The following is a 25,943-nucleotide window of genomic DNA, read 5'->3' as shown; positions in this document are numbered from 1 at the left end:
AATGTTTAAAACACCAAAAGGGGTTCCCGCCCAAAATGGGTTAACAGAAAATGATTTGATTTGATTCGACCAGACCTTTTATAACACATGATCAAATCTAATAATTCAAAGAAATAAATCTTCATTTTTACGGCGACCATTTAAGGTTTCACAGAGTCGTGTCTGAATGTAGAGTATAGGTGTTTTGGAATCCCCTGTGTATAATTATAATACTGTTATTTGCAATAATAAATAATAATACAATTAATACAATGAATTCACATTTTTACCTACGTAGTATTATGTATGCCAGGTTGAAAGTGGTTAAAATATACATTTTCTACTATACTGTACTGTATTTCCACTGTATTGGGAAATGAGTAAGAAAATACAATTAACCCATTTTGGTGTTATTGAAAAATAGCAAATCTACAAGCTCATAGCGCGCCACCGAGTGGCACGCTATGAGCTTGTAGGTCTGCTATTTTTGAAAAATCGAAGAACGACTGACATAGAAATATAACTTTTTCAGAAAACTGTCAGGATGTAGAAGACATTTTTAGAATCTGATCTCAGGTCAATATGGGTCAAATAAAAACAATTAGTAACTTTTGTAAAGTTGTATACAGTAGGCTATATTGCACTAATAATGCGTCCCAAGCTGGTCCCAAGGCACACCTGAACTAATCTCACGGCACACCATTTGGGAAACACTACTGTGAGGATTGGCAGACATCCTAAAAAGAGAACATGAGGCCTTATTGTTACTGTCCATGACTGTACAATCTTATTGTTACTGTCCATGACTGTACAATCTTATTGTTACTGTCCATGACTGTACAATCTTCCAAGCTCAACTGTAAATGGTGCATTTATATAGCGCCTTTATCCAAGGCATTACATTCACCCATTCACACACACACATTCACACACACATTCATACACCGATGGCGGCAGAAACCATGCAAGGCACCAACCAGCACATCAGGAGCAATTAGGGGTTCAGTGTCTTGCTCAAGGACACTTCGACACTAACTCTGGGGGATCCCACAGGGTTCGAACTGGCAACCTTGCGGTTACCATCCAGCCACTCTACTCCCTGCGCCACCGCCGCCAACTGTAGGCCTACTCTATAATATAGCCTACTCAGTCTCAGCAATCCGCTTAAGCACACATATATAATATGCTTCTGTCTGTCCGTGATGTTTGCAAAGTAAAATGTTGACTTTTCCCCTTTGACTGGGTTTTTGACTGGGTTTTTGACTGGGTTGACTATATATATGTTTTAGTTCCAGGCAGCACCTCAACTATAAGACTCAAACCGGGTGAGCAGTACGTTTATCATTATTCAGGAAGAAGCGAAACGTTTTTATGTAGGCTATATTATGCACGCGCACACGCACACGCACACGCACACACACACACACACACACACACACACACACACACACACACACACACACACACACACACACACAGTATACTTTATAGTACATAGTAGTAGACTGTGTAACATTCTGATTTTAGGATGACTATAATGTCCTTCATCATCATAGCATATTATGCAGTATTTTGGAGTGGATGTTTTGGCACAACACTGAACACTGCCTGCCTGCCTGGGCTCTGGCTGCTCCTTAATCCTATTGGGCATAAGTAGTGGCCAGTGGTCATGTGTGTAAATCTGGACTCAGACCGTGACATGGAAAGCGGGGGACAATGACACTTCTTCTATCCCCTCTCTGCCCAATCTGTGCTGAGCAAGACACACACACACACACACACACACACACACACACACACACACACACACACACACACACACACACACACACACACACACACACACACACACACACACACACACACACACACACACACACACACACACACACACACACACACAGAGAGAGAGAGAGAGAGAGAGAGAGAGAGAGAGGGAGAGAGAGTGAAGAGTGAAGAGGAATGACAGAGGGTGGAGAAGTGAAGAAGGAATGCGATGGGTAGTCGAAGTGAATTACCTTTCAAGGAGACAACTTTAAAGAAGAAAACTGACGAGGTACAGTAGAGGTACAGGAGGGGGGGGGGGGGGGGGGGGGGCGTGAAAAATGTTGTGTAGCTTCACAAGTCGAGCACTGCGGAGCAGCGTTGCAGAAAGCATGACAAGCAGGAGGCGGGGGCGTGTGGGGTGGGGGTCGGGGGGGGGGGGGGGGGTGTTGGCTTTGAAGCTATACAAGCTATTTTAAGGGGAGCAGGGAACACTAACCCTGCAAGATCCGAAACCTTTGGTTAATTTGTCCGCCTCACCTCACATGGGTAAAGGGTGTTCGCCTCACCTCACATGGGTAAAGGGTGTCCGCCTCACCTCACATGGGTAAAGGGTGTCCGCCTCACCTCACATGGGTAAAGGGTGTTCGCCTCACCTCACATGGGTAAAGGGTGTTCGCCTCACCTCACATGGGTAAAGGGTGTCCGCCTCACCTCACATGGGTAAAGGGTGTTCGCCTCACCTCACATGGGTAAAGGGTGTCCGCCTCACCTCACATGGGTAAAGGGTGTTCGCCTCACCTCACATGGGTAAAGGGTGTTCGCCTCACCTCACATGGGTAAAGGGTGTTCGCCTCACCTCACATGGGTAAAGGGTGTGCACAGCGAGGGAGAAGGGAAAGCTGTGGCGTGGAACTGGTCGAATTAAATCACCGTAGAGTTGGAGGAAAGAATAACATGGGGTAGTATATTGTCCCAGGAAGTCAGCCAACTGTACCACATACAGTATGGAGCGTCGCAGTCCCGCCCCCTACCAGGGCCCAGTCCCGCCCCCTACCAGGGCCCAGGAAATGATTCTCCGTTCATTTTCCTCATAGACATTTCAGAAAGTATTTATTTAAAGACGGTTACGCCGCGGACAAAGCCAACTCGAGTCGTGACAAATCATGACAACAAACAAAAAACATTGGGCCGAACAAATAATTAGAAAGAAGAAAAAAACGGCAGGTTACAACACTTTTTTTGTTGTTTTTCTTCTTTGTAATTATTTGTTTGGTCCAAAATATTGTGTTTGTTGTCATGAGTTGTCACGACTCGAGTTGGCTTTGTCCGCGGCGTAACTGTCTTTAAATAAATACTTTTTGAAATGTCTATGGGAAAAATGCATTGGGAATCATTTCCTGGGCCTGGCGTCGTCATGAAAGAGGGCGGGACTGCGACACTCTATAGGGCGGCTGTGGCTCAGGAGGTAGAGCAGGCAGGTCGGCGGTTCGAATCCCGGCTCCTCCTGTCTACATGTCGAAGTGTCGATGGGCAAGACACTGAACCCTACATTGCCTCCAGTGAGTCGGTCGGTGTGAGCTCGCCACCGTTGGTGTGTGTGAATGTGGGAAGTGAGGACGCTGGGGTCGACTGTTTCACCACCGCTTCACCTCCCAATGATGCATGAATGAATGAACCATTGTAAGCGCTTTGAGTAGCGGCACGTAGTGCATATAAAAGCGCTATAAAAAATGCAATTCATTATTCATTATTACATGACAGTAGAGTAGTAGCCTACAGTTGAACATTTTCAACAAACTTGAAAGCCTGGTCATAATACGCAAACAAAGTGGTTTCTGTTAATATGAAAAAACGAGTCCAGTTACTTTTTTTTCCTTTTTTTGTCTGCCTACAGCAGGGGTGCCCAAAAGGTAAATCCTTTGTGATCTACCAGTAGATCCCAAAGGCTGTGCAGGTAGATCACATGACATGCCCCTAAAGAGTATTTCATTTAAATATATTGAATATATTTCCCATTCCAAGTGCATTTGCTATTTTCAGCAATGGTATAATAATTGATTTGGTGGGTATAGATCTTGCCGAGCTGGTCATTTTGAAAGTAGCTCTCAAGTCAAAAAGTGTGGGCACCCCTGCTGTACACTGTCTGACACAGTAGTGTCAAACTACATCTCTCTCTCTCTCTCAAACTGTAAATAGCCAAACATAATGCTTTGATGTGGTGTCAGTTGTATATATGCGGTTTACACCTGACAAGATGCCCAGATGGCTACTGTTTACAATATCACTTTTAAAATGTGCCCATTATTATGTACAGTATAGTGTACTGTACATTCCAATATACTGTATGGGCATACTGGGCTCCATCTTGCGCCACCCTTATCCCTTATCCCTAAACGTATTTGCCATTTTTTACTATTTTGAAAATAAATTTAAAATAGTTCAACTAGCCGATCTACATTGAGACATTGTGAGCTTGTAGATCGGCTATTTGAACTATTTTAAAAGGTTTTTCAAAATAGTAAAAAATGGCAAAATTATAGTTTAGGGATAAGGGTTAAGGGGTGGCGCAAGATATAGCCCTCTGTCAATAGAGCGTCGCAGTCCCGCCCCCTACCAGGGCCCAGGAAATGATTCTCCGTTCATTTTCCTCATAGACTTTTCAGAAAGTATTTATTTAAAGACGGTTACGCTGCGGACAAAGCCAACTCTTGTCGTGACAAATCATGACAATAAACACAATGTTTTGGGCCAAACAAAGAATTAGAAAGTAGAAAAAAACGGCAGGTTACAACACTTTTTTTGTTGTTTTTCTTCTTTGTAATTGTTTGTTTGGTCCAAAATATTCTGTTTATTGTCATGATTTGTCACGACTGGAGTTGGCTTTGTCCACGGCGTAACCGTCTTTAAATAAATACTTTTTGAAATGTCTATGGGAAAAATGCATTGGGATTCATTTCCTGGGCCTGGCGTCGCCATGACAGGGGGCGGGACTGCGACGCTCTATACTAGTCATATATAGGCAGAGACCTGCTCACAGGAAGCACATGTTTCTAGTTCTAGTCATAATTTTGTGTTGAACCATCATTATATAATCAATAATCCCTTCACGGACGGAAAGGTGAGGCGGGCGGGGGAGTAGGGTGATATGTTATGACATCATTCTCACCACCATAACCTCCTGTCCCTCCTAAAACACTCACAGGAACCTTAACCCGTTTCGACCGAGACGGATTCTACAAAACGTCTTCTAAATCATGACAGTTTTCTGAAAAAACCTATGTTTCTATATGTCAGTGGTTCTCAAACTATATTTCATGTCAAGGACCCCCAGAATGATTTGGCCGCCGACCCCGATCTCGAAATATCTTGTTCCAGGGACCCCCCCAGAAGCAAAGGTTTGAGTTAAAAAAACGTTCGCTCTGAAATAATATATATTCAAAGATCTGTGTCACATTTTCACGATTTTTCAAAAATAGCAGATCTACAAGCTCGTAGCGCGGCACTCGGTGCCGCGCTATGAGCTTGTAGATCTGCTATTTTTCAATAGCTAAAGTATAACATAATCCTTAAAACACCAAAAGGGGTTCCCGTCCAGAATGAGTTGAGCAGGAGCGTCAGTTGTTGCATCAGAAGCATCATCAGTGTGGCAAGGCACTCACCCAACATCTATCTATGTATCACTTGCTCGCTCATTGCCAACGACGCTAATGGCTATAAGTACTATACGACTACATCGCTGATAACTGCCAACGTATGAAAATGATAAGGAGAGATGGACTGTAAATGGAGCCGGATAAGGAAGTGCTGGTCAAGCTACATTTAACCGGGCCTGGACCTGGTGAGCTCCTACTGCAACTATAGCCTGGCTAATAAGCCAGACCGAATCAGCCGTTGGCAAAAAAGAAATTGCCTGCCGGCGGATTACGGTCTGGAGAGGCTCAATTGTACGCCCATTTCCTACACCAGAGAACTGGTGTGGCCAATCGGGACACGGTATGCAATATGGGCGGGCTTTGGTACAGTGACGTTCAATGCTTGAGACCTTTGACTGACAGTAGCTCCGACCAATTGCGTCAAAGAGAAAATGTTTGAACCCGCCCCCCGGGAAACAAGATCCATACACAGCATCTCCAGACTCAAATACCACAAATACCACAGTGTGATTTGAGTCTGGCTTATTAGCCAGGCTACTGCAACTAGGGATGTCCCGATAAACTTTTTTCGTTTCCGATCCGATCCCAGCGCTTAAGTAATCGTCCAGCGCTATGCTATGTATAATGCTATAAGGACAAACACTCTATAATTTGGCCACTGCCACGGAATCATCAGTCTCATTTAGCATCTGTTTTATCATTTTATTTCCCTGCTTTGCTACATAGTTCATTTAAACCTGTCTGTGACTGACCTCCTTATTGTTGACCTCCATTATTGTTGACCTCCATTATTGTTGACCTCCATTATTGTTGACCTCCGTTCTCTTTTGCATGACTGAAGTGTCTATATACAAATAGGCTATTTTACAAGGGACAATGCACTGACAATGAACTGTGTGGTGGACAGCAGCACCTGACGGCCTGCAGGGACAATGAACTGTGCTGTGGACAGCAGCACCTGACGGCTTGCAGGGACAATGAACTGTGTGGTGGACAGCAGCACCTGACGGCCAGGGACAATGAACTGTGTGGTGGACAGCAGCACCTGACGGCCAGGGACAATGAACTGTGTGGTGGACAGCAGCACCTGACGGCCTGCAGGGACAATGAACTGTGTGGTAGACAGCAGCACCTGACGGCCTGCAGGGACAATGAACTGTGTGGTGGACAGCAGCACCTGACGGCTTGCAGGGACAATGAACTGTGTGGTGGACAGCAGCACCTGACGGCCAGGGACAATGAACTGTGCTGTGGACAGCAGCACCTGACGGCCTGCAGGGACAATGAACTGTGTGGTGGACAGCAGCACCTGACGGCCAGGGACAATGAACTGTGTGGTGGACAGCAGCACCTGACGGCCAGGGACAATGAACTGTGTGGTGGACAGCAGCACCTGACGGCCAGGGACAATGCACTGTGTGGTGGACAGCAGCACCTGACGGCCTGCAGGGACAATGAACTGTGTGGTGGACAGCAGCACCTGACGGCCAGGGACAATGAACTGTGTGGTGGACAGCAGCACCTGACGGCCTGCAGGGACAATGAACTGTGTGGTGGACAGCAGAACCTGACGGCCTGCAGGGACAATGAACTGTGCTGTGGACAGCAGCACCTGACGGCCTGCAGGGACAATGAACTGTGTGGTGGACAGCAGCACCTGACGGCCTGCAGGGACAATGAACTGTGTGGTGGACAGCAGCACCTGACGGCCTGCAGGGACAATGAACTGTGTGGTGGACAGCAGAACCTGATGGCCTGCAGGGACAATGAACTGTGCTGTGGACAGCAGCACCTGACGGCCTGCAGGGACAATGAACTGTGTGGTGGACAGCAGCACCTGACGGCCTGCAGGGACAATGAACTGTGTGGTGGACAGCAGCGCATGACGGCCTGCAGGGACAATGAACTGTGTGGTGGACAGCAGCACCTGACGGCCAGGGACAATGAACTTGGCACTCCTGTGCTTTGTGCTACCAGCTGTGTTATCAGTGTTTTAATCCTGATAAAGTGGTGAGAGGTGTTAACCAGACAGCTGTGGGACAGAGAGAGAGAGAGAGTGTGTGAGAGAGAGTGTGTGAATGCGTGCGTGCGTGCGTGCGTGCGTGCGTGCGTGCGTGCGTGCGTGCGTGCGTGCGTGCGTGCGTGCGTGCGTGCGTGCGTGCGTGCGTGCGTGCGTGCGTGCGTGCGTGCGTGCAAACAGCAAGAGTGAGTGAGTGAGTGAGTGAGTGAGTGAGTGAGTGAGTGAGTGAGTGGAGACAGAGAAAAGGACAGGGCCTGGGGCTTTAAACACTTCGTGTTTCTCCGGAGAGAGACACAGAGAGACAGAGAGAGAGAGAGAGAGAGAGAGAGGGGACGAGAGGGGACGGGAAGTCAAACAGCACAGATGAAACTGAGCTAATGTGCTGTGACCACAGGGGCGTGTGACAGTGCCTGGTGTGTCTGTTACCATGGCAACCAGTGTCAATGTATGCATGTCTGTGTGTCTGTGTGCGTGCGTGCGTGCGTCTGCGTGTGGACGTGTGGACGTGCGTGCGTGCGTGCGCGTCTGATTAACTGACCGCGTGAATGCTTGAGCTAGTCCTGAGTGAGTGAGAGGGTAATGCACTGGGCTCAGTGCGTATATCTTGCTTCTGGGAGAGTTACAGCTCCTGTCATTGTTTGTGCCCGTGTGAAAGTAAGCAAGTGTTCATTTGCGCGCGTGTGTGTGTGTGTGTGTGTGTGTGTGTGTGTGTGTGTGTGTGTGTGTGTGTGTGTGTGTGTGTGTGTGTGTGTGTGTGTGTGTGTGTGTGTGTGTGTGTGTGTGTGTGTGTGTGTGCGCGCGAGTGTGCACTACTTTTACGATACGTTTCCTTTTTAGGATACGTCACCATTACTCAGCAAACATGATCCTCAGTATTAATTTATCCATGTGTAACTTTGAGTGTACAAATGTAAGTGTACCCCTACGGGTCGTTGAGCCTACTGTACTACGTAATGTAAGTGTACCCCTACGGGTCATTGAGCCTACTGTACTACGTAATGTAAGTGTACCCCTACGGGTCATTGAGCCTACCGTACTACGTAATGTAAGTGTACCCCTACGGGTCATTGAGCCTACTGTACTACGTAATGTAAGTGTACCCCTACGGGTCATTGAGCCTACTGTACTACGTAATGTAAGTGTACCCCTACGGGTCATTGAGCCTACTGTACTACGTAATGTAAGTGTACCCCTACGGGTCAATGAGCCTACTGTACTACGTAATGTAAGTGTACCCCTACGGGTCATTGAGCCTACTGTACTACGTAATGTAAGTGTACCCCTAGGGGTCGTTGAGCCTACTGTACTACGTAATGTAAGTGTACCCCTACGGGTCATTGAGCCTACTGTACTACGTAATGTAAGTGTACCCCTACGGGTCATTGAGCCTACTGTACTACGTAATGTAAGTGTACCCCTACGGGTCATTGAGCCTACTGTACTACGTAATGTAAGTGTACCCCTAGGGGTCATTGAGCCTACTGTACTACGTAATGTAAGTGTACCCCTACGGGTCATTGAGCCTACTGTACTACGTACAATTTTGAGGTAATTTTGAGGTACTTTACTTTCTTACTATTTCCAATACTTTTACTTCTACTCCACTACACCTCGGATCCAAATACTGTACTTTTTACTCCACTACATTTATTTGAAAACTTCAGTTAGGCTCCTACAGATATAGATTTTGAATATTGTTACAAAACATACATTAACCACTTCAGCCCATATATAGAGTATTAAAGGATAGAGACTGAACCGGAGCGATAGCCCGGCCCCCTGTTATTAATTTCAGTGGATGTTGCTCAGTGGCGTTTTGAAGCACCCGGAAGAACCTTCTACATTTTGCAAAATGCGGAAGTGCAAACGGGCGCTCAACGTTAAAGCCCAGCTGCACGGGGTTTCCTAGTCATACCTCCACGGGTCCGCCTGCAGTCCCACCTCTTACCACTACGGGCCCAGTGCTTCAACGTTGGAGAGCTGCACTGGGGGCTTGGTTTATACCATATACATTTCGGGCCATTTGAAAATTACGTGTCATGGACTCACCATTGACGGTGAGGTGCACCCAGCTGCCATTGTGGAAGGTGTTGTACTGCTGTTCCAACATGAGCACCTTGCACTCGTACCAGCCCTGGTCGTCTGAACGCAACTTCTCTATCCGCAGGGACGACTTGCCGTGCAGACTGGCCCGACCTGGCGTGGAGGGAAAAGAAAGTGGGAAGCGAGGGAGGCATGAGGGACGGGTGGATTTAATCCAGAAGACGAGTGGCAAGGGGAAGAAAGAGGGTGGTAATGAAGAAGACATAGGAGAGAGGAGAAGAGAGAAAGTCATATTAACCATCTATACTTGTAAAATGGAGTTGCAACTGTACCACAGTGAACAGAGTGATATTACTGATAGATTATTTAACCCATTTTGACCTGAGATCAGATTAAAATGTCTTCTACATCCTGACAGTTTTCTGAAAAAGCTATGTTTCTATGTCAGTCGTTCTTCGATTTTTCAAAAATAGCAGACCTACAAGCTCGTAGCGCGCCACTCGGTGGCGCGCTATGAGCTTGTAGATCTGCTATTTTTCAATAGCTAAAGCATAACATAATGCTAACACCAAAAGGGGTTCCCACCCCAAAATGGGTTAAGTTTAAACAGTGAATCGGTCAATGGTTAATACAACAGTGCTTATGAGTAATTGGTTGGTGGTTCAAGTCAGGCCACACAGTAGACAGTAACATCCTCAGTGCTATTATTTTAACTCTGCAAATGGAAGTGCAAATGTGAGTTCATTAGGTGACATGGTTATGGGTACTACGGAGGGACAGCGAGTGTCGTCTGATGATGATGACACTGCCAGAGAGAATGCACTCCAACTACGTACGGCCTTTCGCTTCCTGGAAAGTTATGATGCTGAAATAGAAGCCATCGTTGTTTGAAACCTTGTTTGAAGTGACCACAGAATGATGTCATCCGTACTACCGTACAGGCACATTTCTAAACTACACACACAGTCCACCTCAGAGACGGTGCAAGAAATGGAACCACCACCCCATGGTGAGCATTCTTGAGGAGACCCATAACATATGGAGGCGATGTTGAGAAACGGTGAATGAGACAGGACTGGGGTTCAGGGCAGGAACCCCTTTTGGTGTTTTACGCATTATGTTATACTTTAGTTATTGAAAAATAGCAGATCTATACAAGTTCATAGTGTGTCACCGAGTGCCGCGCTATGAGCTTGTAGATCTGCTATTTTTTTTTAATCGTGAAAATGTGGCACAAATCCATATTCTTTCAGAACGTTTTTAACTCAAATCTTTGCTTCTGGGGGGGTCCCTGGAACAACATATTTTCAGATGGGGGTCGGCGGCCAATTACATACATTTTGGGGTCCTTGACATAAAATATTGAGCACCACTGATACAGAAACATGAGGTATTTCAGAAAACTGTTTTAGAAAATTTAGAAAATATTTTTTAAATTTCAACGTCAGGCCTAAATGGGTTAAAGAAGAATTTGTATCACAGAACCCTTTAGTTTGAAACGGCAGGTATACAGTATTATGCATTGCATGCTGTACTGTATCGTGCTGTGTACTTACTATACCAGCGTTGTTTTCGTCGACCAAAACTAAGACGAAACATTTTCGTCGACTACCTTTTTCCAGTGACGAAAACTAAATGGAAACTACATGAAAACCAAGCTATGATGACTAAAACTAAGACTAAATATACTGACGATTTCGTCAACAAATGTTAGGAAGGGACTAGTGGACAAGAGATCCAGTACAAGTCATTTTACACTTGGTTGCATGCTGAAAATAGCAGATCTACAAGCTCACAACGCGTCGTGTTGCGACGCGTTGTGGGCTTGTAGATCTGCTATTTTCAGCAAGTGAAAAAAACAGTCGACGGCATCAAGGCCCGCCTAAACACATTTTGTTTGACTAAAAAAAACTGTAGATTAACACTAAAACATTCCAGGTGACTAAAATGTGACTGAAACTAAATGAAAACTATTGAAGAGACTATGACTAAAACTAAAATCAAAATTTGCTGCCAAAAACAACACTGTATACTACCACTGATGAACGATGTACCAACTATGGTTGCACACACACACACACACACACACAGTGTCTGTCAAATCTGTCAACCCCATCAAAGCAGACATGACTTTGACTTGGTGATTCAAAGTACAGATCAAACGCCCCAACAGAGCAGTATTGATGATGCTGCTTCAGGCAACCTGCCAACCGCGTCATAACAGATGGTGTCTAGCAATATGGACTATAGGCTAAACAAAGGGCTTTGGGGGAGAGTGAACATGGGATCAAAACGTCAGCATTATCAAAGCCTGACAATCTCCTGGTAATCCTAACACTCTCCTTTCCCCCCAATCCTTTCCACAACATATATATATATATTCCCGCCTAATTTTTGGTATGGCTTTAATAAGGACAACTTTAGTTTTTCTCAACCAAGGTTCATGTTTTAGGATGTTATTAGAGAAACTAAAAGATGAGTGTTCTTTTTTTTTTCATTTGCTGCTTTCTTTCGTTTTAGGGATCTGTTAGAGTCCTTACATTTTTCCGTTCATCAATCATGGCTGATAATGTCATTAGTTTGAAGTGGAAGCAACATCCATGTCTCGTTTGTTCATTGATAGGAATGTGTTGTTTCCCCTCCCAGCCCTCCCCTCCCCCAGCCCTCCCCCCATATAGAGTAGTGCACCAAAGCATTATGGGAACTGTAGTCCAGGAAGGAAGTGAGCCCAGTTCCCATGACATCAGAGACACTGGGCTCACTGCTAAAATCTAAAATATCTAAAACCACATATTACACACATAAAGACCCCCAGGAGAGTGTTCTAAATCTTCTAAACGTCATTAACATATATATATATATATTTTTTGGATACTTGAACCCTGAAAACGATTGTTTAATAATACACGTAACATGCGTGATTGCCGGTATGTGGGTGTGAGCCCGAACGCCTCACAACTGATCAGTGCACCTGTTACGGTAGCACTGCCTTTCTATCACCTTCCAGCCAATCGCAGCATGGAATGACACAGCTTCCAGCCAATCGCAGCATGGAATGACACAGCTTCCAGCCAATCGCAGCATGGAATGACACAGCTTCCAGCCAATCGCAGCATGGAATGACACAGCTTCCAGCCAATCGCAGCATGGAATGACACAGCTTCCAGCCAATCCCAGCATAGAATGACACAGCTTCAGGCCAATCACAGCGCAGAATGACACACCTTCCAGCCAATCAGAGCACGCAATACGAGCAGACGCGTTCCGTCCTTGAATTTCATCCTCACATTTTGAGGACACAATCTCTTAGATTTGTTGATTTGGTGATTGTGTCTGGTGATAATCTATTGACTCACATGACGTCACAGCCTAGCACTGAGTGTTTGACACAGAGACCAACCATTGGCTGGACATACCTTCTGCACAGATTCTTCCAGAAGGACGTTGTGCTCATTCAGCCTTTGCCTACAATGGAGAGCTGTACATAGTTGGTGGCTGGAACAATTACCAGTACCTCAATGACCTGTGGAAATTCAGTCCAGATAGCTTCTCCTGGACGAAGGTTGAGCCCAAGGGGAAAGGACCGTTTCTGGCGTCTTGGATGTGCTGTTGCATGATGGGAGACGGTATCATCCTCTTTGGAGGATTAAAAGGAGGTATTCCAGCGAATGGAATATTAGACTTCAGTCCTAGGCTAAAGACATTATGTAAGCTAGCAGTTATTCAGTACGGTCTGGAGCAGTCTGACCTTACACACGACATCAGATGGGAACTGGCAGCCATGACTAGCAACAGCAACAACTGGAACAAATAACGTGAGTGTTGTCACTGGATGCTGAAGATCTTCTTATACTTGCAACACATGAGCAGCCATAGCTCAATAGAAAAGGATATGTAGCCAAGCTGCGATCCATGCGGTCTGTGACCCAACATTTGACCCTGATCATTAAAAAAACAAAAACAAAATAGAAATAAAAAAAGTTGGTATCTGTGACGTGTGACTCCATACTTGGGCAAAGGTTTCAGCCCCACCCCTTCCTCTCTATTCACCTCCATTATTATTAGAATTATTATTGCGAACGCAGTGTTTGCGAACGCAGTGAGCACTAACTATGAGACCTAGCAGAACATGTCTGTGTCTGTGTGTGTCACGCTGTAACACCACCCGCCCGCCACCAGAGGGCGCAGCTGTATCACACACACAAAACACACACACACACACACACACACACACACACACACACACACACACACACACACACACACACACACTAAAACATAACTTAAAAAAACATTTAAAAAAAAAGGAGAACTTCAAAAAAACCTTAAAAAACTACGTAATTTATTCTAATGTTATTGCAATTTACGAGCTGCGTTCGCTTTCCGCGTTTGCGCGTCTTACTTGTTATTAGAAAGGATGGTGCTAGTGACCTTGGTTCCCATAACAGAGAGCTCAGATTCCAGTGTTCACACATGGGCGCATAATAAAAACAGTTCACAAGTTCACAGAGTGTAGTAGAGCTTGTAAATCAGCTAGCTGGTGTGCGATGCAATTACAAAGGACTTCTTTCATATCAACCCACACTTCACCACAGCATTGTGTTCAAATTGAGTTGCTGTGCCTTTGGTTGCACCAGTACAGCCCACAGCCCACAGCCCACGGCGGTGGCTCAGGGGTAGAGTTTCCGGATGGTAACCGCAAGGTCGCCAGTTCGAACCCGGGCTCCCCCAGAGTTAGTGTCGAAGTGTCCTTGAGCAAGACACTGAACCCCTAATTGCTCCTGATGTGCTGGTTGGTGCCTTGCATGGTTTCCGCCGGTGACTTCCATTACACTTTTATTTATTTCATTTTTTATCCCACGATCTTTGCAACCCATTTTTTAACCCAGTGTCAATAATCTAACGTAATCATGGGCGCTACACATCCTCTGCCAACCTGGGGAGGGCAGCGGACTGACCTCATGCTTCCTTCTATGCATGATGAGTCGAAGCTGCTTCTTTTCACCTGACAGGGGGGAGTTTCCCCGGCCGGACGTAGCGTGTGGAAGGAACACGTTATTCCGACCAGTTCCTTTCCCCTCCATCAGGCACCCCGGCTGGCCAGGGGGAGGTAGTTTTTTGTGAGGGTACACCTACCCTAGGGGACACGGGGAGAACATGCAAACTCCACACAGAAACGTTCCTTTCGCCAACCCCAACTCGGGTATGGACACTAGGCATGCCACGGTATGAGATTTTACAGTACGGTACGGTGCCGGTATTGAAAACCTATACCTCGGTATTCCACGGTATTTATATTTAAAAAAAAAAAAAAAAAAAAGATTGCCCCCCCCCCCCCCCCCCCACCTATGTCTAGTGACTACCCCCACCTCCTTATAAGCCCTTCTTTGTTCCCCAACCTTTTATGATAATTTTAATTTTGTTATTTGTCATGTGACTTTTTTCAGTGATCCCTTTGGACATGTGTTTGACTGTACCCTATACTGATTACATTTCTGCCAATAAAGTATTCAATCAATGAATCAATAGCTATTCCCCACTGTATTTCACTGTACTATGGCTCCCCCTAATGGCCGTTTTGTACCATGCACGCTGTAGTGCAATCTGCGCATGCTCACAACTGCGTGCCTCTGTGTTGACACTTGACAGTTCACACTTTTAGTTCAGTACATGTGGAAATATGGAATATACAATTGGATCTGGGTGTCTTTCAGCAACACTAACTCAAAGGTAGGAAGCAACTTTTCAATCTACTGCAGCTGTGTGGTGAAAATAAATGTTTTGCCTTAGTCTGGGATTGGAGTTGCACTGCATGTGTGCAGCATGCGCCGCCCACCAACGCTGTATTGAAATACCGTAAGCTCGGAAATCTCACGGTATCAACACCGTGGCTGTTCCTGTCGCGGTATTACCGAAATTCGGTAAACCGCGGCATGCCTAATGGACACTGATGAGAGCGGGAATCGAACCCAGGACCTTCTAGCTGTGAGGCGACAGCACTACCGACTGTGCCACCGTGCCCTTTAAGGGTCATTTTGCAGTGTGACCTATAGTGGAAATGTATTTATCTTTGTGTCACTGTCTACGCCATTATTCCATTTTTACTACTAGAAAAGGCTAGATATAGATCAGAAAACAAAATGTTCTACAGTTCCTCGAAACTTTGACAGAAGAAGGGCAAAGCAGATTTATTAGCTTTCGGGAACGTCTGCAAGTAGTGTTAAAATGCCACCCTTCTTTTGGAGCAGCAGATGAAGACAGGAGAAGCTTAGCCTGACAGTGGATGCTGTGCCTGATCCCGACAGAATGTTTTTAGTCTGTCTGGGTTTCTGGACATTCATCTTCAATCGTTCTGACTGTCTGTCTCCGTGCTTGGCAACCATGGTCCTACTCAGCCTCTTTCTAGTTTTTTTTCTTATTTACTCGCTTCTTATCTCACTTACATCTAGTCTCTTCCTCCCATACATACAGTAAGTGTGCCTGGCATGTCCAACTACAGTCAAGTATAAAAGCTGCTTGACAAATCAAGCCCAGACATCAACCAAATCTAAAAGTGGACACAGTGTACAGTAAGCCTTTATGGCAGGGGTTCCGTTCCCATGTACTTTTTCAGCTCAAGACCAAAAAAAAGGTATCTCCCCCGGGACCAACACTATACCACCAATATATTGTGAATTGAATAATAAATAAGATTGTAGATCTACTAATTTCACTATTTTTAAATATGAAATAATAACAAAAATAAATGAAAAAAAAAAAACATTCCACAACATTCATGCTTCTTCGCCTGGAAAGGAGCCATCTGAAGTGGTTCGGGCATCTGGTTAGGATGCCTCTCGGGCGTCTCCCTATAGGGAGGTCATCGAGGCACGTCCCACATGGGAGGAGACCCCGGGGAAGTTGGAGGAAACACATCGACTCACTGGCCTTGGAACGCCTCGGGATCCTCCAGGAGGAAGTCACTAATGTTGCTCTGGACTGGAGAGGGAAGTCTGGAGCTCCCTGGTGGAGTTGTTGCCCCCACGACCCGACTACGGATAAGCGGTTGAAGATGGATGGACGGACAACATTCATGTCCATCTGGCAATGCAAGCATCACAGGAAGAGTAACTCTACTGTCAGGGCTTGACAAATCAAGCCCAGGCATCAACCAAATCTATAGCGGACACAATGCAAGCCTTTATGGAGCTGGAATGGAGTAAATGGCAACATTTGACCTTGACCCCACAACTCATTTCAGGATGCCGTTATCAGTATCAATTTGCTGCTGTATGTAGTCGGCCTACAGCTTGATAAATTCCGGTGATACTGACTGAAACAAAGCGCCTTGTCTGGGATTAGGGTGGGGGTACAGTAGGGAATAAATGGCTGATGATTGCAAAGAGCTAGAACTGTCAAATGTTCATTGTATGAGGGTCTAAGTGGAGGGCGGGTCTGAATGGCAAAAAGCAACGCATGCACAACTCATTCTTTCAAATCTATTCCGCTCTGACATCTAAAAGTGCTTATATATTTTAGCTTTTTTTTTTTTTTGATTTTGTGGGAAGGGAGTGACTGTTTTAACCCCTTTTGGTGTTAGCATTACGTTATGCTTTAGCTATTGAAAAATAGCAGATCTACAAGCTCATAGCGCGCCACCGAGTGGCGCGCTATGAACTTGTAGGTCTGCTATTTTTGAAAAAATCGAAGAACGACTGACATAGAAACATAGCCTTTTCAGAAAACTGTCAGGATGTACATAGAAGACATTTTTAGAATCTGATCTCAGGTCAGAATGGGTTAAGAGGGTACGTTTTCCATTTTGTTGTGTGGAACTGAGTGAGGCATGGCGGAGAGTGTACATCAAGAAAGGCTAACCATGATCCTGTATAGTTGTTTCTCTCTCTGGTCCATCAAACTTTTCCAACGAAAATTGCACTCTTGCAATATTCCCTTTAGGAAGATTTCTTTCCCACCAGCCCTGGATTGTACATTTACGGCTTGGCCCGTGAATGGAATAAATTAACGACTTTAATAGCGTTAATGATGTGATTAACGCTATCCACTTACACAAGAGGTCTTTGGCTTTTTCCAAATAGAGTGAATTTAATGTGAGAGGCTTCGGATATAATTCCATTTCAAACCTCCATCACTGAGATTCTAACTGGAGATTCATGATGCCAGTGTGGGATTCAAGGCTCCCACACTCTCTCAGCTCCAGATTGTGTCTCCGCACGGGAACCAAAACATACCAAAATACATCATGAATACATCTCTTGAATTTCAAAAATAGTGAAAATAACCAATGTGCAAGCTCACTAACAAACAGGATAAACGCATGCACTATACGCACACACACACAAGCGCACGCATGCACGCACACACAAGCGCACGCATGCATGCACGCACGCACAAGCGCACGCATGCATGCACGCACGCACAAGCGTGCACACGCACGCACGCACAAGAGCACACCCTCTGTGTCACATACTTCTGTCTCATAGCAACATGATGATTTTTTCCTTTTTTGAATATGAATTTGAAGGTTTTCAGAAAACCTTAGATTAGGTTTTAGAATCGGTCTAGGTCTACAGTTTTTGTCAACATTTCTGATTGTGTTTTCTCGTTTACATTCTGTGTTCTCTTGCCTGTCTATGTTTTTTCCACTGATCTGTACAGCACTTTGGTCAACCTTGGTTGTTTTAAAACGTGCTTTATAAATAAAGTTTGATTTGATTTGATACAGTAAAGAGGTAAATAATAATAATAATGTGTGATACTGAACTGCGTTATTTGTGATCCAGTCGTTTTACTTCTTGAATTGATCGTATATGCCGAGCTCATATAGTATACTGTATGTATTTCTGTTGTGGCTGTTAGTACCTGAACTGAGTGTTCAGATACAGTAGCTGAGCGGATATACAGTAGCCATTTTGTGTTAATTGTAATTAACACAAAATCCTAATATTTAACCCATTTAGGCCTGACGTAAAAATTTAGAAAAATGTCTTCTAAATCCTGACAGTTTTCTGAAATACCTATGTTTCTATAGGAGTAGTGCTCAATATTTCATGTCAAGGACCCCAAAAATTATATGTAATTGGCCACCGACCCCCAGCTGAAAATATGCTGTTCCAGGAACCCCCTCAGAAGCAAAGATATGAGTTAAAAAACGTTCGCTCTGAAAGAATATATATTCAAAGATCTGCGCCACATTTTCACGATTTTTCAAAAATAGCAGACCTACAAGCTCATAGCGCGGGCTATGAGCTTGTAGGTCTGCTATTTTTCAATAGCTAAAGTAGAACCCAGAATGGGTTAAAAAGAGGCACCCTTACCGGCATATTCCGGGTCCACATGAGGAGGGTAGAAGCGGAAGTTGATGAAGAAGGGGATGGGCATTCCATACTTGAACCACTCCACCACGTAGGGCTGCCCGTTCAGGGGGTGGGACACGTCGCATCCCAGGATGATGTTTTCTCCAGCGCGTGCCGTCACGAACTGGGGCTCCTCTCGCACTCCGTGGGCACCTGTGGGGTTAAAGGGGGCATGGATATTAACACGGAGTCCACCAGAAACAAGGAACACGAAGGTTTAAATTAGTACCCTAGCCCAGGGGTTCTCAACGTTTTTGGCAGGGGACCCCCGAAAATGCTTTGGCAACATCTCGGGACCCCCGCCCCGCCCCCCTCCCGACCCCCAATATAAATTGACTGCTACAATAACCTTAATAATAGAGACAATACACCATAAATAAATACTGAAACCAGATATAATCATTAGGGAAGGTGTATGCATGTACTATGTGTACTATATGTAAACTCTTCATTTCCATTTTCCAGCCATTCAGTTGCATAATTATTATTATTTTTTATTTTTTTTGGGGACTCCCCAAAATAATTTGGCGACCCCCGAGGGGTCGCGACCCACGGGTTGAGAACCCTTGCCCTAGCCCGCCAAACCTGAGATTCTCGGGTTTGAGCGCTTGTATTCTTTAATCAATTTTTTGATCCGATCATATCGTTAGCTGATGTTGCTACCCGCATCAACACAGAGTGGGCCCAGGCGGTGGCGTAACCGTCTGGGCACCCGACTGGTAATCCAGTCGCAGTGTGCCGCGGGTTCGACTCCCGAGCCCGACACGGCCTTTACTGCATGTCTTCCCCCATCTCTCTCCCGTTTCCTGTCAGCCTACTGTCTGTCCCTTCAAAAACCAATAAAAGGCGTAAGCCGCAAAAAAATATCTTAAAAAAAAAAAAAAACACAGAGTGGGACACTGGCCGCGGCCATTTTGAACATGCGCGCGCATCCACTTCCAGTCTAAGCCCACCATTCACAGCTCTGTATCTCAGAAAGGACCGTTTCTGGTGAATACAAGGGTTTTCAACGGGCTGTAGCAGGCGGGCCGACACTCGCGGTCGGCTTTTACAACCACCGACCGACACAACAACATCCGGGCAACATCCACACACAGCAGTTTGTCATTGTAACATTTGGTTACGGGTGATTATTTGGCTCTTCAAAGTAAGTGTTACGCGCAATAAAACCTTGGCAATACGCTATCGAGGGATTAATTAATGCTGGCGCGAATTGAGTTAAAAATTAGATGCCTCATTGGCCGCTGCCGTTCGTTGGAGCGATGTGTGTTGAAGGAGGGGCGGAAGGATTTACACTGGGGGAGGAAGTACGCCAGGAAGTGTGGAAGGCACGCTACGTCACGCTGCCACTCAAGTGATTACTGGCCAATCACAGTGCGTCTTTGCCGGGACTTATAGACCCGAACATGCGCTCATGCTTCCGCGGGGCTTCGCAAGGAATCTCGGGAATGTTTTGCCCCTTGAGCACATACGATACGCTCCAGAGCCGGAAAGGGCGTCTACATGTCTATGGTAAGGGGTTTTGGAAGTAAGTTCAGAGTATATAAGGAAGGAAGTACAGATGCAATGCATTTTGATCAGCATTTCATTAATTAACGGCAGTCTTCAACAGTTCACAGAATGGCTGCTCACCATCGACGTGAAGCTCGCTGGCAGCATCCGCCGTACCCTGTTCTCAGCCAACTCCCTGCCCACACTGTCAGGAAATCCCAGTAGGAGTGCCGTTTCGTACCCCCGAGCAGTTCCTCGTTGACAGTCAGTAACCATCGAGGAACTTCCCTGGTGAACAAACGGTACGGTCGTCCCCCTGGGATAACGTATGGGGGATTTGGCTCTAGATTGGTCAGCTGCCGTATCTGATACTGATATGTTACTGTATGTACAGTATTGATACTTATGTGTGATGACTGACGACATACAAATGCAGTACAGGCATCTTACTGTATCTTCACACACACACAGGGTAGAACAGTCTGTCAAACACAAACACACTGGAGGCAAAGCCAACGAGTTTAGAGACAGTAACAGTAACAATGATACGTCATTGAACACCCTGAGACAATGCAATGAACGTGGCTAGACAAAAGCAGTTTATAAATGTTTTTATGAAACAATCCTGTGTGTATATGTGTAAACTATTGAAAAATAGCAGATCTACAAGCTCATAGCGTGCCACCGAACTTGTACGTCTGCTATTTTTGAAGTCGTAAAAATGCGGCACAAATCTTTGAATATATATTCTTTCAGAGCGAACGTTTTTTTTATTTTGACGCCAGGCCTAAATGGGTTAAGGGTGAAACAATGTGCCAATGCTGGTATAGCTGCTGGAACAGCACATCGATCCCAGGTTAGCTACAGTGTAGCTTTGCCTTTATGTCCAGAAGCCCAGCGCTAGCATTTTACCAGTCGATGCAGCTAATACAGCCAGAGGTATTCACTGCTCACCTCTCTGTGTGGCCTGTAGGGAAACTAGGGGCTTCACTGGGTTTTATTCTGAGAAGAGATGATGGAGGGACCATACTGCCGTGCTTCACCTCTCATTAGCCAAAAGAAAGAGGGGCACGTTGTACAAGGTCAAGTGCAGCAGGACCCTGGTGTGACCTCTGACCTGTGACCTGTGTGACCTGGTGTAACACAATCTGCAGTCAAAACATTTGAGAACTTCTTCAAACAAACAAAATCGTACTCTAAACAAACATTAAAGGTCCATAGACTTGGCCGCCATATGACGTCACGACTAGTGGTGCTGGGTTTTGTACGAACGTCATTGAAAGTCCATAGACGTGGCTGCCATGTGACACGCACGCACGCACGCACGCACGCACGCACGCACGCACGCACGCACGTCTTGTAGTCGTTATGTAGTCCATAAACCAAATGGACAGCTGGTGCCTGATTGGCTATAGCTTTGGTCCACGCTGCGGAGGGACGATTGTTCTGTGATCATTCATTCACAAAAAGTGACTTAATCCATTTAGACCTGAGGTCTAAATGGCGATTCTACAAATGTCTTCTAAATCATGACAGTTTTCTGAAAAACCTCATGTTTCTATATCAGTGGTTCTCAAACTATTTCATGTCAAGGACCCCCAGAATTGTCTGTATTTGGCCGCTGACCATCTGAAAATATGTTGTTCCAGGGACCTCCCCCCAGAAGCAAAGATTTGAGTTAAAAACGTTCGCTCTGAAAGAATATATATCCAAAGATTTGCACCACATTTTCACGATTTTTCAAAAAAAAAATAGCAGATCTACAAGCTCGTAGCGCGGCACCGGGTGCCGCGCTACGAGCTTGTAGATCTGCTATTTTTCAATAGCTAAAGTATAACATAATGCTTGAAACACCAAAAGGGGTTCCCGCCCAAAGTGGCTTAATCCTGCAGGGCGAATCAACCATGCCTGTAATTTGGTTGTTTGTTTTTAATAATGACAGAGACGGCGAGCTGCCCACTCTGGGAACGCTGCTGTTGGACCATTAAAGTGTTTTGCGTTTGTGACATTCTGTCTAGTCATTCTGTCATGCAAACTTTCTCCCTGTAATGTTCAAGGTCTGATTATAAATAAATGGTAAATGGTGCATTTATATAGCGGCGCTTTACATAGATTACATAGACATTAGCGTTTTCTCAGTCAGGTGATTCTTCATATCCATACGAGTGAAACGGCCGTGGGTGATTTGCTTATTTTTCAATCACAGTTCTTATATGAGGCGATATAAGATCCCCCATATGGGGATTACAATGCAAATAAAAAGTGCATGAACCCGTGGACTTAGCGCCCTCTACCGATATTGACGTCAGACTTCGGTGCTCTATAAGTATAGCTCGGCTAACTTCTTGGGGCTGGCAGTGGGATTTAAAAATAAAACACATGATTATTATTTTATTTTGGAGTTACTCGACTTGGAAGTCAGTCCATAACACATAGTTTCTTACTAGCAATAGCAGTCGGTAAAGAACGCACGGAACAGTCGCCGCTCTGCTCCATTATTTTGTCATCGTCACGAACAAGGGTGCACACTTGTTTCTGAGGGGCGCTAGCCCCTCCTATATACAGGTTTAATGTTTGTTTTTAGTTCAATGTTTGTTTTAAAAACGCCATTGACAATGAAGGGAAAATGTACGTCATCTTGTACGTCATCTTGACATTAAATGCCAAAGGTGTTTTAAACATTGTTATAATTTAGCTATTGAAAAATAGCAGATCTACAAGCTCATAGCGTGCCACCGAGTGACGCGCTACGAGCTTGTAGATCTGCTATTTTTGAAAAATCACGAAAATGTGTCCCAAATGTTTGAATATATTCTTTCAGACATTTGTAGAATCGTTCCCAGGTCTAAATGGGTTAATGTTTGTTTTGTCACCGTTTCTTTTACATCGCCATTACATCACCTAATCATAGCAACATTTAATATATATAGCGCCCCTCACTTCACACAGGTGTGATTTTTTATATATATATATATATCTTGTAGATATGCTATTATAATATGCAACTGGACTTCATCCCATAGCCTATGCTGTCGTTCTGGGACTCGATCGGGAGTCTCCAACTTCCTCGGGTACATTATCATTGTTTAATTGGCTCTTCCTCGGTACATTATCATTGTTTAATTGGCTCTTCCTCGGTACATTATCATTGTTTAATTGGCTCTTCCTCGGGTACATTATCATTGTTTAATTGGCTCTTCCTCGGGTACATCATCATTGTTTAATTGGCTCTTCCTCGGGTACATTATCATTGTTTAATTGGCTCTTCCTCGGGTACATTATCATTGTTTAATTGGCTCTTCCTCGGGTACATTATCATTGTTTAATTGGCTCTTCCTCAGGTACATTATCATTGTTTAATTGGCTCTTCCTCGGGTACATTATCATTGTTTAATTGGCTCTTCCTCGGTACATTATCATTGTTTAATTGGCTCTTCCTCGGGTACATTATCATTGTTTAATTGGCTCTTCCTCGGGTACATTATCATTGTTTAATTGGCTCTTCCTCGGGTACATTATCATTGTTTAATTGGCTCGTGCAGTGGCATGTAACATTGGACTCTCAATTAAAATGACAATCAGAGTGAATAAATACTTTAATATTAAAAAAATAGGCTTACTGTTAACCCATTTTGGGCGGGAACCCCTTTTGGTGTTTGGTGCATTATGTTATGCTTTAGCTATTGAAAAATAGCAGATCTACAAACTCGTAGCGCCCCACCGAGTGGCGCGCTACGTGTTTGTAGGTCTGCTATTTTTTTTAAATCGAAGAACAACTGACATAGAAACATAGCTTTTTCAGAAAACTGTCAGGATGTAGAAGACATTTTTAGAATATGGTCTCGTTCAAAATGGGTTAATATAAACGCTAACTCAGAGAGTGTACAAATGGATGGTCCTCTCTGTTCTGAGGCAATACGAAGCTAGAGGATAAATAATAATAGATGATTTCAGGTAAAACACAGATGTCGTTAATCCCGTGCGAAATGCGCCCGAAAAAACCCAGACGTCCCCAAATCATTTCTAAATTACCAGACGTCTAGTAGTCGACCACGTCTGAATAGCGCTTTAGTTGTCATTGATATCGATTTGAAGAATATTTGGGAATTTAGGCCCGTATCTGTATCTGCAGTGTGCACAAGAAATATGCACAGGCACACTCGGCAGACCAACAGAACAGACCGACCGATCACATTTAAATGATCTGCCAAATATTTACCAATTAGGCATAATAGCCTACTGTAAGTACAGCGTCCACTATGCTTTAATTCCAAGGGCTCAACTGATCTATGGGCAGATTATTCGCACCACTTGGCTTCGAGTCAGCTGAGAGATAAAACAGGAGGATGAAAGCGAGACATTCTTTGGCTCTTAAGAAATAAAGCTATTCATTGTTTCCCCTATAGTGTATCGCTTATGCATCCTGCAGGCCTGCTCATTATTTCAATGCATACAGTACGCAATAAGAATCAATGCTATACCGTATTACCTGCTTATTTAATTTGTTGCTTAATTCTTGCTCTCATATATGCATGTATATATGTATGTATCTAGGTGTATATATAGTATATGTATATTGAGTATATGGATGCAGTAACACTTGGATTATATGATTATTGTAATTACTTATAGAGATGGTGAATATTTAAGAAGGGGGTAGAAGTAAATAAGTCTTTACTTCTTCCTACTCCTTTTTGAACTTCAGGTGGAAGATCAATGATCACATTGTCATAATTTTCTTATTTCATTCAAAAAAGAAATATACATGCATTGTGGTTCTTTTTATTATTATTTTATTTTACTGTTTTACCTGAAGGTTCAAAATAAAGATAATCAAATCAAATCAAAAAATATGTGCACAATAGTGTACATATCATGAACATAGTGTGTAACCTATGTTTGTAGCCTGAGATTATGTTCACTACTGCAAAAGTGGAAGTGCATTATTGTATTGCTCATTGTTGAGCTATATTTCTTTTCTTTCACAAGAGATCTGCGAGCAGTAACAAAAAGTTCGTAAACGTAACTTTGGTCCATTATTTCTTCACTTTAATAATACCAATTGGTATTGTATTTTAAATCATTTTAATCGTTGATTAGTCACCTTCACAACGAGTTGCAGCTTTTAACCCATTTTGACCTGAGATCAGATTCTAAAAATGTCTTCTACATCCTGACAGTTTTCTGAAAAAGATATGTTTCTATGTCAGTGGTTCTTCGAGTTTTCAAAAATAGCAGACCTACAAGCTCATGAGCTTGTAGATCTGTTATTTTTCAAAAGCTAAAGCATAACATAATGCTAACACCAAAAGGGGTTCCCGTCCCAAAATGGGTTGGCAAGGGTTGAACACCAACCATTTGCCATTTTGGCAACCCACACGTTTAGCAGTGTTGCTCATTCCACGAACACCTGGTCCTTATAAAGCTGTACCTCATTTTAAAGGTGACTAATCTAATTATATAAATGATATAAAATAACAATACCAATATTGGTATTATTAAAGTGTAGAAATAATGGACCAAAGTTACGCTTCCAAACTCTTTGTGCCGAGTTATCTAGAAATCCAAATGTTGAGCTTGCAAAGAATTGCAATTTGTCCAACTTCAATCATATAGCATAACAAATTATGGCAT

General features: G+C 44.3%; 1 protein-coding gene across 1 annotated transcript in view; it reads right to left on the bottom strand.

Annotated features, from left to right (window-relative positions):
* The window catches only part of igsf9bb (immunoglobulin superfamily, member 9Bb), a 191,915-nt gene that overhangs the window by 118,903 nt on the left and 47,069 nt on the right, over nt 1-25,943 (bottom strand). Inside the window, exons 2-3 of the mRNA XM_079508357.1 lie at nt 18,780-18,971; nt 9,469-9,615 (exon numbers count right to left, since the gene is read on the bottom strand). Of these exons, the coding sequence (XP_079364483.1) occupies nt 9,469-9,615; nt 18,780-18,971 (339 nt within the window). The remainder of the gene's footprint in view (nt 1-9,468; nt 9,616-18,779; nt 18,972-25,943) is intronic.

This window comes from Electrona antarctica, assembly GCF_951216825.1.
Source record: "Electrona antarctica genome assembly, chromosome: 8".
In the NCBI taxonomy this organism is placed as follows: Eukaryota; Metazoa; Chordata; class Actinopteri; order Myctophiformes; family Myctophidae; genus Electrona; species Electrona antarctica.
The sequence above is the reverse complement of the archived record's forward strand: the minus strand, read 5'-3'. Positions and strand labels throughout refer to the sequence as shown.